Source organism: Mastomys coucha, unplaced genomic scaffold (genome assembly GCF_008632895.1).
Source record: "Mastomys coucha isolate ucsf_1 unplaced genomic scaffold, UCSF_Mcou_1 pScaffold6, whole genome shotgun sequence".
Taxonomy (NCBI): domain Eukaryota; kingdom Metazoa; phylum Chordata; class Mammalia; order Rodentia; family Muridae; genus Mastomys; species Mastomys coucha.
Genome location: NW_022196912.1, coordinates 30,871,252 through 30,888,136, shown reverse-complemented (window position 1 = coordinate 30,888,136; position 16,885 = coordinate 30,871,252). Strand labels below are relative to the sequence as shown.

At 52.6% G+C, this 16,885-nt stretch overlaps 1 protein-coding gene across 1 annotated transcript in view; it reads right to left on the bottom strand.

Moving 5' to 3' along the window:
- The window catches only part of Sdc1 (syndecan 1), a 22,816-nt gene extending 5,932 nt beyond the window's left edge, over nt 1–16,884 (bottom strand). Inside the window, exon 1 of the mRNA XM_031356477.1 lies at nt 16,505–16,884. Within this exon, the coding sequence (XP_031212337.1) occupies nt 16,505–16,570 (66 nt within the window). The 5' untranslated portion in view covers nt 16,571–16,884. The remainder of the gene's footprint in view (nt 1–16,504) is intronic.
- Nucleotide 16,885: the final 1 nt, after the last annotated feature.

The window sequence follows — 16,885 nt, the reverse complement described above, 5'->3', positions numbered from 1 at the left end:
CCCCCCCCCCCCGGGCCTGGAGGGTCATGTGTACAGAGGAGCTTAGAACTGAGATGAAATTTTAAGAAAAAAAGAGACAGGAGGGAGCCAGTTCACCAGAAGCTTTACAGAACATCTAGAGTGGCCTAGCTGAGGCTCACCGTGGTCCAGGATGCTTGGCCCAGGGACCCAGACACAGCCCTGTTGGCCTCACTCACCAAAGGAGGGAGTCAGGAGTGGTTGGTGGACCCACAGAGGAAAGCTGCAGCTGTATATGCTCTATACCGGGGCAGTTCCACACAAGAGCAGCCACAAGGCCTGAATACCAGTGAACTTCCTTTAGAAGTACAAAGCAAAAGCAAGCTCTTCTCCCCTGGGACGAAGGTTTGGAGCCTCAACAGGCCCACCTGCAAGGACAGTTGGTTCACTGTGCCTTAACACCAGAGAGCAGTTACAGCCAGCCTGCCATGGCCCAGGCCCAGAAGACAAGTGGTTCTCAACCTTCCTAAGGCCCTGACCCTTTGATACAACTCCTCGTGCTGTGGTGATTTCTTTGCTATTTCACAACTGTAATTTTGCTACTGTTATGAACCATAAATGTAAATATCTAATATGTGGCTCCCACCCAAAGGGGTCACCATCCACAAACTGAGAACTACTGCAGTAGAAACTCAAAAGTTCATTGTTGGCCCATCCACAGAGCAGTCAGATCCCATGCCCTCAGCACACATCAGCCCACATCCTGTATAAACTGCTTCGGGTGGTACTCTAGACTCCTGGGGTCACCTTTCCTGTGGCTGCCTCCTTCACGATGGAGAAGAGCACCCACCAGACAGGAACAGTCCCCGAGTTCATAGCTTCCTCCTCATTCTAGGACTCAACTCCATTCTCTCCTAACCCACTGACTCCCTCTATGGGAAGGGAAGCTGGAGATGGGGTAGAGGTCCCAGATCCAACTAGACCAGCCTGAGTCACACATTAGGAGTGCAGACCTTGCTCAACGTGGGTGGGGTAGCCGAGGCTGTAAAGATTTACTGGAGTCCAGGCAAACACAGGGCAGCTAGCCTCTTCCCTCCACAGAGAAGCCCCGAAAGTCAGCAATTTCCCAAAAGGGAGGGCTTCTCTAAGAGCTAGATAAGATTGGGTCTTCACAGGGAAGCAATTTGTTCCCCTGGCTTTGCTCAAGCTTATCCCTTTGTGATCTTGTTTACGCAACAAGCTTCTAGAACAAATCTCTGCTGAAACCAGTAAACCAGGTCCAGGGCAGAGAAAGAAAGGGGAGAGCCAACCCCCTCCTACACCCCAAACCCGTAAGCAAAGAGCAGCTCCCTGTCTGCCCCACCTCCACCCTCAGCTTGGACCTTTCACAGTGGCATTGCAGGTAAGGAAAGGAAGAGACTTCAGGCCCTGAAGAGAAGGGAAGGGGCAGGGGGATAACTCTCTGAACCAAGACTCCATAGGTCCCAGCTGAAGGAGTCTCCAATGCAACAATCAGGTACTATTTACAACCCTGTGTGTTCTGGAGGGCTCATAGGGCCCTCTCAGTATCGCTTCTGACCTGGGTCCTTCCAAGACTGTGTGGCCACGACTTAGAGATGTCTAGGGATAAGAAAACTCCCATCCAGCCACCTACCTCCTGCCACTCGGGGAAGTAAAGGCAAGCCAGCCCTACCTTTCACCTCCGCAAGCCTTAAGAAAACCAGCTGCTCACCAAACATCTCAAGAATAGAACACAGAGCCGTCGCTATGGCTCAGCAGGTAAAGGTGCTTGCCACAGTGTGATCTTGGGACTCAAGTGAAGCAAAGAAAAGATTTCTATAAAGTTTGCCTGACCTCCTCACAAGTCTGCTGTGGTACACATATGTACCTGTATCTGTGTACACACACACACACACACACACACACACACACACACACACACACACTAAAAAAACCCTCATAGTAAGAAAGATTTTCATGGTTCGTGCTATCAAACCCAGGGCTACTTAGCTCCCTCCTACTGAAGCACAGAGCCTGGAAGCTGGCTGATTTGAAAACCTAAAGTTAGAGGCTTGGTTTACCTCCAAGGATCATGAAGGATACATGGGGAGTGGACACAGGAAGAAAGAAAAGACCAGTCGACTCATCTACTTTGGGCATCCAAAGCTGGGCTGGAGAAAATGTTCACCACTTGTTTTGGTTTCTATACCTCCCATGCAGCTCCTCAGGTGTCCTGCTGAGGTTAGCATCTCTAACAGATAAGAAATAGCACTTCCCAGGGTGAAGGACCTGCCCAAGGCCATCAGCCAACAAGTCACTGCAGTACATCCTTTCTTCCCCACTCCCCAGGCCTAAGGACTCTCTGTCTCAAGGGAAAATGGCCTCGGTTTCTTTACCACAGCTTCAGCACCAGGAAGCAAGATGAGTGCTTGTCCCTGCCTAGCAGCCCAGCTGGGTACCCACCACACGTTTGAAAGGTATAGAAGCAGCAGCATGGGTCAGGACATGGTACAGGATAGAGTTCACCTCTAGTGGCAAGCCATTGCCAAAGAACCTGCTTGGAGCTGTGGGCAGAGGGCTGGCTGGGATGCTTAAAGGCAGCCTGGAGCCACTTCCTGCCAGCTCCCACACCCACACTGACTGGAAGGAAGGCCACCCTCCTTGGTAGTCACCTATGGAGTCCCATATCCTGGCTGCCTGAGGCTGAGAGTGGTGTGCACGCCAGCACTCCGTCACGATACCGAGAATGAAGACACCTCAGCTGTGTCACAAAAAAAAAAAAAAAATCATGGTTCCAAGGGGATGTCTCTAAGGGTTCCTGGATTACAAGCTTTCCAGAGAGAATGTCTATCTGCTGCATACCCTGGGATTCTGCAGCCACTGGGTACAGAGACCTGTGGCTTCCCATCAGCATCCTAGGACATTATCATGTTACCTGCTGTGCAACTTCCAGTGATGTCTGAATGGCACAGCCCTTAGAAAGCTTCACTGATTCCAAGGGGCTCTCTACTTTCTATGTTCAGGATAAAGCATACACCTCCAAGCCCGACAACTTGAATTTGATCCCCAGGACCCACATGGGAGGAGAGAACTGACTTCCTGAAGTTGTCCTCTGACCTCCACAAGCATGTCCACACACGTAGACACACATGTGCATACGTAATGTAATAAAAGAAAAAAAATTAAGGTCACAGAATTTTGCTATTAAATAGATTCCTTCACTCCAAAACTCAGGACTCCTCACCTGGAAACTTGGAAGTACGAGCGAGGTAAGAAATAGCCTGGTGCTGACCCTAACAGAAATCACAGGGGTATGAAGAGACCACTCACACGTCTCTAATTTGGGCAGTGCTGGGAACTTCTCATCATGGACTGGGAAAGAGAGGCAAAACTGTGGGTTGTCTGCAGCTGCCTGGTGCCACAACAGAACCCCTAGCTTCTGTGGGTGGGAGCCGAGTCATTGAATCAACAAGTCCCATTAGTCACAACATCCAGTGACAAAGAGCTGCTGTTATCAAAGGAGCTGGGTCACAGCCATTCCCAAGCAGCCTGGATCCCAGCTAGTTACTCATACACACACACACACACACACACACACACGTACACGCGTGCGCGCACACACACTGTCCCCCAAACACACACCTGTATCAGGAGCCCAGGCTTCAGGCACGTAGTCTCTGTCCACTCAGCATGCTACTCTGGGAAGTGCAGGGATATAACCCCCACCCCACAGTCACACCAAGATTAACATCCACCATTCTTATCCAACCAAGACTCCATTCCACAGCAAATATGGGGGGTGAGAGGGGCGGTTCAAGCAGGTTCACGGTATGCAAGAGATCTACCCCTACACCAGTGTCTTGGTCAGACCTGTGGATCTAAGGACTACAGGCTACTCCCCTCACCCCTAGAATCCACAACTCTGGGGTACGGAGGGCTCCGAGCTACAGAACTCACCTCCCTCTGCACAAATGGACATAGGATCTGAGCATGACTTCTGCATCCAGGGACCCCAAGAACTATCACAATGTCACGTGACACTTCCCACCTCAGAGACTGCTGTACTTTGAAAGCAGTCACCTGAGGAGCCTTTTAGACCCCTACTCCTGTTCCCTGACTGAATCCAGTGTTCAAAGTCAAGGCATCAAGTGGCAGGAGAGCTCTGTAAGCCAATGCAAGAAGCAAAGCAACCTGGGAAGGCTCTCGATCAGTCTTTCCTTTCAATGCCTTCACTCTTAGCAGACAAACACCACAGTACAAGGAGGGCCTGCTTCACCAGGGAGCTGAGGGGACATTTGAGCTTCCAAAGGCCCCCAAAGCCACCAAGGAAGGCAAGAATCTCCTTCCAGCCAGGGCCCACCAGGAACAACCTAGTTTTCCCAAGTAGTTGGCTTCCCAGCCCAGCGCCTTCACACGAGCTGCGCCACTGTGCAACCTACTAACGTCAGGAGGATGCTGACGCTACTGAGCTACCCCAGGGGGCCCCAAAGGTGGGTCTCCGGGACAGCCGTTCTACAAGGTGCAATGCCTCCTGGAGGGTAGGGCAGACAGGAGAGAATGTGACTAAAACCTACTCCTATCCAGTAGCTCTCAGCTTATATATCCTGTGTCCTACAGCCTGGGGTCTTGACTGCTCTCGTTCCCATAATCACCTTTTCCTCCAGTCCTAGCTGAAAATGCTGGGTGAATTTTCCAGAAGCTTCTCCAACGAGGCTCTCTGGGACAGTACCAGATCTAGCTCAAGTACTCCTCGCTGGGTGTCTGGGCAGCTCCCCATTTTGTCTCTGTACCCACTGGGCTGGTGGGGAATAAAGTGGTCTGAGTGGAAAACCCTGCATTCTTTTCTGGCACTCACAGGTCAGGCTGGGCAGTGTGTGCTAATAGGTGACCAGAAACGCATGCTGGGTGATACCCACCTTCTCACTTCTCTCCCAAAGCGCTGAGAAACTGTAAGGAGGCCTCCAGACCCAGAAACCCATTCCTAAAGCCACCTCCAGAAGAGAGGGCCCCCATTGGTGCCTTTAGGCAACACCCAAATTTCCGGCTGACAGGCACCATGATTTATCAACTTTCTCTCTCTCCAGCAAGAATCAAGCTGGGACCTGCAGTGAAGTGACTGGTGACCCAGCAGGGAGTGAACGAGAGGCCCAACCCAGGGTGGGGCAAAGGTGAGGACAAGGCAGGTAAAGAGGCCTGTTAGCTGCCTACCAGGGGAGCACAGGACCCAAAACACCTCCAAGACCCAGTCTCTGACAGCACTTCCACTGAGGGCAATTTCCCAAAATCCCCTGGGAACACGCGGATTGCCCACATCCCCCACTTCAGCGATCCCCACTGCTGCTCCACACACCCTGTACGCCTCGGGGATTCCTGGGAATGGGCTGACTGGAAAGACAGTATCCTTCCTTGGTTTTAATAACTGGGGGTTTTTTTTTGTCAGCATTCTCTGTTAGTTTAACATAAGATGGCAAACCAAGGCCAATGACAGAGCCAAGTTAGCCAGCACCAGCAAATTTGCCTGTACCATTCCTTCAATCTCCATACCCACTACAGGTCAATGTCCCATGAGTACCCGGATGCCCATACCTCCTGATGGGGCTGGCATCTGCCCTGCAACCCACATGCCAGGACTAGTCTCTGAGCAGGCTCAGCTGAGAGCTGGGTGTGGAGCTGGAAGACCAGTCCCTCGGCAGCTCCCACCTGCCAGAACCCAGCCAGCACAGGCAGGGCAGGATTTCAGACAATGTGGAACAAGGGCACCTGGCCCTGGCCCAGGCCCAGCCTCTCATGAGGCACTGCTCCTGGAGGGAACCAGACAGGACCTATTCCCCAGATTTGCCAGCCATCTCTCTTCAAATCCTTTGGGCCTGACCAGGCGGATGTACCATGGGAGAATGAGAAGACCCAATATAGTGAAAAGATATCTTATGATTTGGACTGTTTCCTTGGAACAAACCTTATTTGGGCTACTATACCATAGGAATTTGACAAGGGACAACCAGATACAGTGGCTGAAGCAAAGGACAGCAAAGTATTATGGGCCAGGTGACTGCTGGAGATGCCTAGAATTAAGGTGTCTCTGGGAAGTAGCCTGTGAAGATGAAAGAGACAGAAAGTCATTCTGACATTGTCTTCCTGACCCCCACCATGCTGACCCCACACTTTCCTAAAAGGAAGCGAAGGGTCCCCTCAGCTTCTTTTGGGTACATCTTGCTGATCCATCCCTTGCCAAGGGACTTGAAGAGAGGCAGCTGACAAGTCTGGGGGATAGATCCTGTCTGGAACAGTATAGGGACCCTACCATTCTCACTTCTGGGATGTAAACTCCCAGTCTGCCAGTACCCCCCAAAACTGCTACCTAGCTGATTCTAGACTCAGCAGGGTATGGGGGCCTGACACCTATGACACATAGACCTCTCATGGCCATTCTGCCCCTGAACTGGCTAAATAAAGAATCACTGAAAGTTTCACTGAAGCAGAGACTACAGGTTTCCACACACCTGCACCAGCCAGGGCTCCAGCTGTGAGGCTGGGGGCACGGCTCTAACTCTGATCACAGAATTTCTCTTCTTAGTGTCTCTCTTCTTAGTGTCTCGAAAACTAAAATGTCCATGGGAGGGGCTAGTAGGTCACATTATAGCATAAGTCTGTTTCCTATGGGGGAGGGGCTAATTCTAGAACTGAGGCCCTGCAGTTGGGTAGGAGCTGCAACAGATGGGAAAAGATTATAAAGAAGGGACTAGAAGATACAAAGAGCAAATTTCTTTAACCTCTGTCAGAATGCAGGTGACAATAATACCACCCCCAGAAAATACACTTAATTTCCTCTTTTCCCCTCGAACGCTAAGTTGCCTGTGCATCTTAAAAAGGCACTGAGGCCACTGGGAAGCAAACCTAAGGCAGAGAATGCTGGGAGTGGTCCCACAGCATGGTGGGCTAACCTGAGGTGTCAGACTCTGAGAGGAGGCTGTTTTAGAAAAGGTAGGTGGGTTTCTCAGTTCCTGGAGTGGCCCCAGCCCACACAGGAACAAAACATCCCAGGCCCTTTCTCTGACATCTCACAGCCTAGATAAACTCGAGGCCTGCACAACTCCACTGCCTTTAGAGTTTACACAGAGGTGGCTTAAAGGGAAAATGGGGGCAGGGTCCAGGAGTCTAGGTCCTGGGGCCAGCAGTGGGCAGGGGAACCTAAGGGGCTGACCCAGGTTGTAGGGGCACCAGGTCTAGACCTTAGGAAATCAGGCATTCCAGTCACTACTGGTTGAGTAATGGCCAGGTACCGGTCAGAGCACTTTCCCTGTATTAGCTAACTTATCTTCAAAACCATTTTCAGACTGTAATGCCCTATCCATCTTGCCGATGTAGAAATTGAGGGAAAGGAGACTGTCACTTGTTTAAGGGCACATATCCATCAGAATGGAGAAAGGCCAGGCAGGTTTGCTCTGCCAGACCCTGGCTGCCATCACAGTCCCATCCAGAGCTCTCACTCCTCAGAAGAGCAGCCTTCACTGGCGCTGAGTAGGTCAGGGCAGGGGCCCACACCCACCTGGCACTCTGACCCAGCTATGTTGGTATCTATAGAGAACCCGCTTCCTCTCAGGGTAACCTTCAGTCAGAACCTCCAGGTAGAGGCCACAGTGCCCTACAACTGGGACCCTGCTCTCCCGAGCCCCCACCCAGGTGCCTGGGTGTCTAGTTTTCCCATTTGCCAGCCCAGCCCAGCCCACACAGCTTAGGCCAGGAGCCAGCCTCATATAGAGGCTCAGTGGAAATGAATGTCTGATCTGCCAGGAAAGGCTTGGACTTCTGAGGAAGGCCAAAAGGCATGTTTGTAGACTCTATGACATCAACACTAACTACTGGGGCAAGACCAGAAGGGCCATTCACACGAAGACTCTGTACTCTCCTACTCAGGCACAGCCACTGGGGTGCTGCACACAGCAGGCCATGTGGCTTAGTGCTTCTAGAGACTTGCTCCAGTCAAGGAGAGAACCCCGACCACTCCACATACTACTTCATTAATCTTTTCAAAAGCCCTTCTAGGCAGGATATGAGGAACCCCATTTCACAGGTGAGGAAAAAGGCTTAGAGCTAAAAAGTTACCTGCAAAGTTATATAAGAACCGATAAAGCCAGACTGTCTGTGGTCCATCCGGGTGGGCCAGATTGTACACCACGCTTCTCTCTAGCCCAATGTGGGTTTTGATCAGCCAAGATGAACTAGCCAGCTAATATGCTAGGAGCCCCTTACTCAAGCCCTGAAGATCTGAGTTAGCTTGGACTCCCAAAGGTAGACGGATTCAGACTTCTATGGAAAGATAGGTGGCTAGCATGCCCAACCTGTCCTGTCTCAGGCTCATTGATGGCATGCTCAGGACCACTTCTAGGAATTTACAATCCAGGTTTGCCTCCTCCTGGGGGTGGGAGAGCAGAAGGAACACTGTGCCCATTTGGAATGGCCCAAATTATCAAATTCAGAGCATGCCTCTGAAGCACACAAGGGCAGAGAGGTAGGACAGAACCCAGAGACTATGGCAGCCTACAGACCAAGCATAGGGGCTGGAAACAAGGGCTCCATCTCTCCCAAACATGCCATTCTGGGAGAGATGTGATCCCAACACTGCACCCTCAACACACCCCCTCAGCTTCCTCTGGGAGAAGCTGGAGTGACGTCGACCTCCATGACAGTCTCAGCAGCTCCTGCTGGGGCCCTCCGAGCCCAAACCTGACCCCCATATCCATTTGGAACTCTCTTAGGAGAGGGGACTCCAAGTTGCTGCAGAGGATACCAGAGTTCATGTTCCTTTGTGCCCCTCTGATGCAATCAAGTCCCCAACCAGTGAATTCCCAGGAACATCTTGAGCCACCTCTGTCTGGTATGGCAGCCAAGGGCCAGCATACGCTGGATGCCACAGGTAGATACCAGCCTCCTCAGTTCCATCCTAGAGATGGGCGACCCTCGCTCTGCCCACCCACTCGAGGTCTAGTGTCAGTATCCTGCCAGTTCTGGGTTCCTTCTCACCTGGCCAGCCTAATGGCTATAGGTGGGCAGACCTGAGCATCAGGCCAGGCTGCTGTCCTTACATGAGAAAGAGAATGTACTGGAAGAGTGCCTCTGTGGCCACAGAGAGAGCTAGGATAGGTCCAAATGTGGTGAGATTAAGAGTTTTCCTCCCTGTCAGTGTACTGGAAGGGTTCTTTGACCATCCTTGGAGATGGGGGTAGGGGGCAATGCCCAGGAGATAGAGGTGCCTGGCCCTCTTCTACTTCCTGATGCCCTGCAGGACCTTTCCAAGCACTCTTCATACTCAGGAAGCCTGCTTTGCAGTCTAGGCTCCTGACTGAATTCTATGGTTTTGCAGAGTCTGAGATAAAAACCCTCCAGCTGCCTGGGAAGACACAGGTGGGAGCTGACTTCGCCATCCCTGTCTCTGGTCTAGCTTCGTGGGCCTACTCCATGGATGGGTACTCTCCTTTGGTGCATTTCCTGCACCCCGAGCAGGGGCTCTCAGCAGGTTGGCACTTAAGACGGCTTCCTCAGGGACAGCAGAGACACAGGATTCACCCACAAGTCCTCATGATACAGCCAGGACAGGTCATGAACAACTTCCCTTGGCCTCTCAGCCCCTGAGGCTGGTCTTGTCTCACTATCCTGCCCTACCTCAGGCTAGTGGGCACCGGTGGGTCAAGGTGGGTTGGGTGAGCCTCCAGGGAGGACTTGTGAGGCCTGGCATCATGACTCAGCTGATGAGCACGGCGATAAACACGCCCACCTGCCCACTGCCCCAACCTGCCCGGCACTGCTTTCATTCCTGCTGATGAGCGGACCTTGGGGAGGGAGCCAGGCTGCCTGGGTGTGGGTGCGGGACCCGGCCTCCACCCCCAGCCTGACCTTGCCCAGAGGCCCCATTCAGCCTGGTTCCCACAATGAATGCCAAGGGCACTGATCTGAAAACCTACCCCACATCCACCTCCAGAGTGGTCTAGTCTGAGACCCCTAGGGCAGTCAGTTCTCCCTACTGAGTCTCCAGAAGGAGTAAAGAGAAACCAAGAGAAGCCGGGGAAGCCCTGCAGGGTTAGCTTCACTGTCCCAGGACTAGGTCTCTCTGCCAACACACGACTTTTAGAAATGGAGGCCCCTGAGCAGACTTCACAGGCCCAAGAGGATCAGCTACTTACCTGGGCCACGAGAAGTCAGGGACAAAGCTAGGACAAAAGAAAGAAGAATTTCTGCCTGAGTCTAAGGCCCGGATACAAAGAGCCATCAGACCTGTAGTTAAGAAGGGGAAGACACCAAGAAAGGGAGGGAGCTGCAAATAAGAGGTGACCAGGTTTCCCAGATGCTACCACTGCCACAGGACTCTAACGGAAGCCTTGGGGGGCAAGAACACCAGGGCTATGAAGGCTGAAGCCAGCAGGACCGCAGCCCCCAAGCAAGCATGCCTGTGTGCCTGAGCGCACACACAGCTGCAGGCCTCAGGTGAGTCACTGGGCAGAACTTTTCCCAGGACTGGAGGCCAGAGGAATACCTCCTCTCTATATAATTAGGCAGCCCACAAAGCCATAAACAGTAGGAGATGGGAGACCCTTGAGAGGCTCGCAGAGAAGCCACCTTTAGAGGACTCTGAGTTCCAGAGTTAGCAGGAAAGATCCCTGGGCAAAGGAGATCTAGACCACCAACCCACCACCACCACCACACCCGCCTGTCACTGGTCCAGAGACTTCCTACTGAGTTCTCCCCACGTCCTGCCAAACTTGCCTCCACTTGCAGGTTTCACCAGACCTCCTGACTCTCCAAACACTCGGCCTATGCCAGGTGGCAGGATGTCCCTCCTCCAATACCCAAGCCTGGTCAGGGTTTCCCCAGCATCGACAAAGGTTAGTAACCTGGGAAGCTCTTGTAGGGCAGGCAACAGTATCCTACACAGGCAAAGCTAGTCATCCCAGAGCCTGCTGTGCAGGGACCTCCAGTGTCCATGTGGAGCTGAAATGGTACCAAGTTCAGGGTCTCACTCTAAGAACCTAGTCTTATAGTCTGTACCTGAAGCTACCTGCTTATGGAAAAGACAAATGACCATGCACTTCAGCTCCTTGTCAGAGCATTCCTGTCATACTCGCCAGAAGGTTCTAGAAGGTTCATTCCTACCTAAAACCCAGTCTCTTCTGGAATAGCCAGCAGGGATATAACACCATGCTGACTCTGCTCCGGGGCACAAGGTCCTGGAAATGAAAATACTTTCTGCAGACTTCCTGTTTCACTATCTTCCCTCTGCATACACTAAGGCAGGCTCCTCTCAGGGGAATTTTCAAACCCAACACTTCAAAACCAGATTGAAAAAAAAAAAAGGCAATTAGGAAACAGTATGCTCTGTGTGTCTTGGGACTAGAAATAATTTAATGTTCAAATTGTTCCCCTAGCACACCCTTGCACTGGGAGAGCCAGGGGAGAATGCAACACAGAAACCAGGAGTCTTGGATCCCAAGCTACCAACTTATGGCCACGAAACCCACCTCCCAGGGCTTACAAAAAACTCTACTAAATCTGTAAGTGTGTTCCCCAAGCTCAAGATAAAAGATAAAAGTGCACGGGGAGGGCAAACAGGCACTACCCAAGATTGATTCTTCAGCACTCAGTTAATATTAATAGCATGTGAGCTTTATGTAGCCCCAGGTGCCCGCTGCCCACCGCCAGGACCCCACCGCTGTCCACTGAGCTCAGCTTTCTATGAAGAGCTCTTACCTGTACCTAAGCAACCATCAGGCACACACAGCCACAGCCCAGGGTATTGCCCAATATTCAGGGTTTACCCAAAGGCACAATGTAGGCCACAGCCCAGCTATAACAGCCACTCCATGCAAAATGCTCACAACCAGGAGTGTCCAAGTAAGATCTGCAAACTCCAGGCAGGGCCTCACAGGATTCACCCAGCCTCCGTATGCAGGCCTTCTTGGCAGTGGTAGACATCCGACAGCTCTACAGTGTATTCACACCGTACATATACATAAACATATGTGAGCACGAGAGCACACACAAGCATGAGCGCAAACATGCACAGGCGTGTTCATGCACACACACTCAAAAGATCAGGCAATGATATATACCATCATAAAAGCTTAGGAGGAAAAGCTAAGGAGGTCTGTAAGAAAAGTACCAAGTCTCCCCCCCACCCCCCACACACAACAAACACATGATAAAAAGTTAACCCTAACTATATTCAACAGCTAACTATCCCCACCCCCAGGCACTTTCATTACAAAGCACTTTTTTACCATCTCTTATGAAATAAATATGCAAATGACAGAATGTGGGCAGAAAGAACAGGTATGGCAATGTCTGTTCTACAAATGGGGACAGAGAAGTTGGAAGTGAGTCACTTGAGATCACATAGTAAGTTAGAGGCAGAGTTGAGCTTCAGAATGAGGCTCTGCTTGATCCAACACTGTTTCTAAGTATGGATGCTAGATTACGTAAAACATGAACTAAAACATACACGGAAGAGATGGAGAAAGGTCCAAACCCTAGAGTCGTAGTCAAGGATTAGGTACAAGAGTTCAGTCACTCATGGTGCCTTGAGTGTAATTTCAGCACTCTGGAAGCTGAGAATTGCTAAGAGTTCTAGGACAGGCTAGGCTACCAGGTGAGGATCAGTCTCAAAACAAAACCAAAGGCCTTCGATTATCAATACTGAGAGTGAGCTAGCCTTGTTAGTCCAGGGCAGCTGGAGCTGATAAGTTACCAAAGAGACTGCTAAACTAGAACTCAAGCTCACGTGTGCTTCTTGGAATTGTGTGAATCTCACACTTAGGGAGTTCTCTGGGTTCTTCACCTGGCCAACGCCTCTTCATCTCTCTGGGACCAGAACGGTGGGGTTGGCAGCACACGTCCATTCTGCCTTGCCCCTTCTATACACACACACACACACACACACACACACACACACACACACACACTGTAGCAGTCTCAACAGAGATTCCTGAGGGACATCAAACTCACACAGCCTGAGAGCTACTCAAAGGTGCGACTTTTGTGTGTGTAAGAATTATAACTAATCTGCCTTGTTTTTCAGTCTGATAAAGAAAATAAATTAGAATTGAACAGGAAAGCTGCCATGCTCGGACACACCAGTGTCACTCTGGCTACCAAAGACTGAGAAGGAAAAGAGAAGTTCAGAATTCAAACCACCAGGCACTGGGACACAGTACTCTTCAGAGCCACCAAGAACCAGGAGACTACTTGACCTGGCGACGTTTGAAGAGGAGGGCTCAGCATCAGGAGGGAATAAATACACCTAGCATCTTATTGTTGAAGATAACAAAAAGGAAATAAGGGTTCAGAATCCTGCTCAAAGTAAGACTACTTTGTAAAAGTAGGGCACTTTTGGTGGCGCACACCTTTAGGCCCAGCACTGAAAGTTAAGAGTAGGTGGATCTCTTGGAGTTTGAGGCCAGCCTGGTCTATATATTGAGTTTCAGGGCAGCCAGGGCTACATAGAAAAACCCTGGCTCAAAAAAAAAAAAAAAAGGATACTTTATAAAGAGGCAATTTTGAACTCACTGGAAAAAAAAAAAAAAGTCTGGCTACCATGATACATTCTCAAAGGACTTCAGGAATCCAAAATTTTGCTGCAGCAATGGGGGAGGGGAGATGTAGAAAGTACTGAAGAAAAAAAAAAAAAAAGGAAAAATCCCAAGCTTTCCCATCATTCTTTTCAGTCCCTTCTCCACACCAATGTGTGTTAATGAGGTTTTATTGGGGCCCATCAAGAGCCACAGGTAGGTTACAACCAGCTCCACCCTCCCTGGAGACCTGAAGCCAGCAATGATGTCATGCCAGCTTAGACCTCCCCCAACTCCCTCCCATTCTGACAGACCTCAGGGGAAGTGTCTCTACTAGTCCAAATGATTACAGTTAGGGAGAGAGGAAAGAAAGGGAGCAAATAGCAAGTCACTATTCCAGAGCAAATAACCATTTCTCCTACTCTACATAGGAGAAACAAAAGACCACAGGGCACACTCACACTGGGGAACACTTTAGACAAACCTGTTTCAGTCTCTGGGGAGTCGCTGCTGGCAGCCTCCAGTCCCAGCACCCTCCCCACCTGGCCCATTCAAAGGCAGGCACCCAACAGCACTCCCTATCTCTCTGGTCCCCAGGGCTGTTCTGACCTGCTTCCCACAGGAGCTTAGGGAGCCCTGAGAAGTGAACCAGCTCTCTGGCAACTTGTGGGTATGTGCTCCCATTTTAAGTAAATCCCAGCTGCCTTCATTTTTCAAGAAATGGGGAAGCTCTGAATATGCCCTCATTCTTATGCACCCACTTTTAACCAAACATGTTTTTTTTTCCTCTGAAAGAGAGAAAAATGAACCAAACTTAATAAAGAATAAAGCAAAACAAACCCTCTTGCCTCCAAGTGGGAGTCTGGTCCCAAAGCCCAGGCAGTGACCTGGGGGCTCCGCTCATCTTCTTTCTTCCAGGAAGCCTTCCACTGAGATAATTCTACTTCCCAGACCTTGTGTTTCCCTAGAGGGTTTAACCTCCCAGGCCAGCACCAGGAAATTCCCGGAAACACAGTCCATTAAAGAGTCACCACCTCCAGTTGTCTACTCAGTATTATTCAAGGGTGCTTGAGGGGCCTAGGTCACGGGAATGTCTGCCTCTCTTAAAAGACACCAGGAAAGAGATCACCACCTCTCCAGATCCTGGCTGGAAAGAAATTCAGTACTGCCTCTGTACTGCCCCAGTGAGGCCTCGAGTTGGGCCTGGAGAATAGAGCCGGAGGTAATGCCAGGCGGGCCAGGGAGGCATGCCAAGTGGCTCCACTTTCTTCTCCACAGTGGTAACTATGATTCCAGGCATAATCTGAGTCCCACAAAAGCCACAGACCTCAAGAACAATTTCTTGAACCTTAAAGCCAGGAGTGCACCGGAGACTCAGTTTGGAATTCATATCCCTCCCTGAGAACCCTCATTCCCCCCCCCCCACCCCTCCCAACTCATAGGCAATACAAGTATGGAGGTCCTCTCTTGGGCTCCAGAGTGATGGAGAGCACAAGCCACCTGGGAAGGAGCGAAGGCAATGCCCATCAGCAGTGACTGGGGACGTGTCCAGGTTACCACTTTATGGGTACACGACCTTGGTTATCTACCAGCGCTCAACTCTCCTTCCCTGTGCACGTGTCTGCCTTTGCCAGGACTATCGAAGTTAAGCAGACCAGATGTGGCGGTGGGAGACTGCCACTTCCGGAAGGGATAAAAGCCTGAGGCTCCTCACCTCGCCTCTGCCTCCCAGGGGTTGGGCAAAGCCGCCAGTGGAAAGGACCCCCGGGACTCCACCGCGGGTGCGGGGGCTAGGGGCGTGGACACCCGGAGGGCAGCGCTGACACCTGGCGGCGACCCAGGACCCGGCCCACGTCAAGGACCGGCGCTGCGGGGCGGTTCCCAGGGAAGGGTTACAGGGGCCGAGAACAAAGCGCCCCCGTTGGGGAAGGCGGGCTAGCGGACGGCGGCTGGGGCGGGAGAGCACTTTCTGGGGTACCCTCGACAAGCTCTTTGTCGGCCACGCCGCTGATTAGAGAGACCGACCCCCGCCAAAGGTGGATGGCTGCATCCTACCCAGAAGCCTCCCCCAACCAGTCGCCAGCTCCACGTTCGTCCCTCTTTCCCCGCGGCCCTACTGGGCGGGCCAAGGGACCCGCCTTCCCTACGCGCGGCTTCAGCACAAAGCCGAGTCGGGGGAGGGGAAGAGCTGTACCGGGGTCCACTCGCGGGGAGGGTCCCCCGCGCGGGCCATGCGGAGGAGGCCCTTCGGGAGGCAGCACAACTTCAGCGACCCCAAAGTTGGGTTCTTAGGGTCCTTAGCGTTGAGAAGCCAACTTCCCGGAACCTCCCGCTGCCAGCTCGGCCCGGCTCACCTGGGGCAGCCAGAGAAAAACCCAAGGTCCCCGCACCACCCTCTTGTGTCCCACGAACAGCCTAAATCCCGTCCCTCCGGCCACCCCGCACGTCAGCCCCCTCCCGTTCCCGCGCCAGCTCCGCTGCGCCCAAACTTGCCCCGGTGCAAAGGACCAGGGCGCCCGGGCTCCGCGGCGCTGGGGTGCAGCCTGCAGTCTGGTTTGAATTAGGGTCTATGGGAAAGGCGTTGTGGCCATGGCCACTACTGCATCCCTCCGGGACACTGGCGGAGGCCAGGCCGCTGAGATGGCCAGCAAGTCAGCAACGAGAGAGAGCAACTCCAAGCGCCGCCTAAGGCTGGCGGTCTCAGACCCATGTGGAGTCGTTTTACTTAATTGAGAGTGGGGAACCGATGGAGGTTCCACGCTGCGGGACGCCCAGACTACGAGCTGGGGGACCCTCGTGGCACCCACGGACCGTAGAGGAATTGGGACAGGAGTCCTCATTTAAGGGCTCACCATCCCTGGATCCGCCAGGCAGCGCGGGAAGAAGTCCCCGCTCCCCTCCCCCTCCACGTGCTGCCGCCTGCATGGCATCGGTGAGTGGCGAGTCCCGGCTTCCCGCCGCCTTCCAGCCCTGCCCCGGGCCACACTCACCGGGAAAGCAGGCTGCAGGCGCAGCGCCAGCGCGCAGAGCCCGAGCCAGAGCGCCGCACGTCTCATGCTGCCCAGACCGGCGGCGGGAGCTCGGCGGGCTACGTGGGTCTGAGTTGCCGGGTTGCACGGAGCTACGGGCCGGCTCTGCTGATTGCTCTGCGCTCTGCTGTCCCGGGCTCCTGCCCAGCGCGCTGCTGTCCCGAGCGAGGGCTGCAGGTTCCGCCGGCTGAAGTCAGCTCCCGACTGCCAGATTCCTTCCTCTGCGCCAGGCTCTGTCTCCTCTGGCCCGCACCTCTCCCGCCGAGCTCCGCCTTATAATAAACCCACAGGCTCTTTGCCGTTGCAAAACTAGCCGCCCACCCCCAGCTCCGCTGTCCTGGG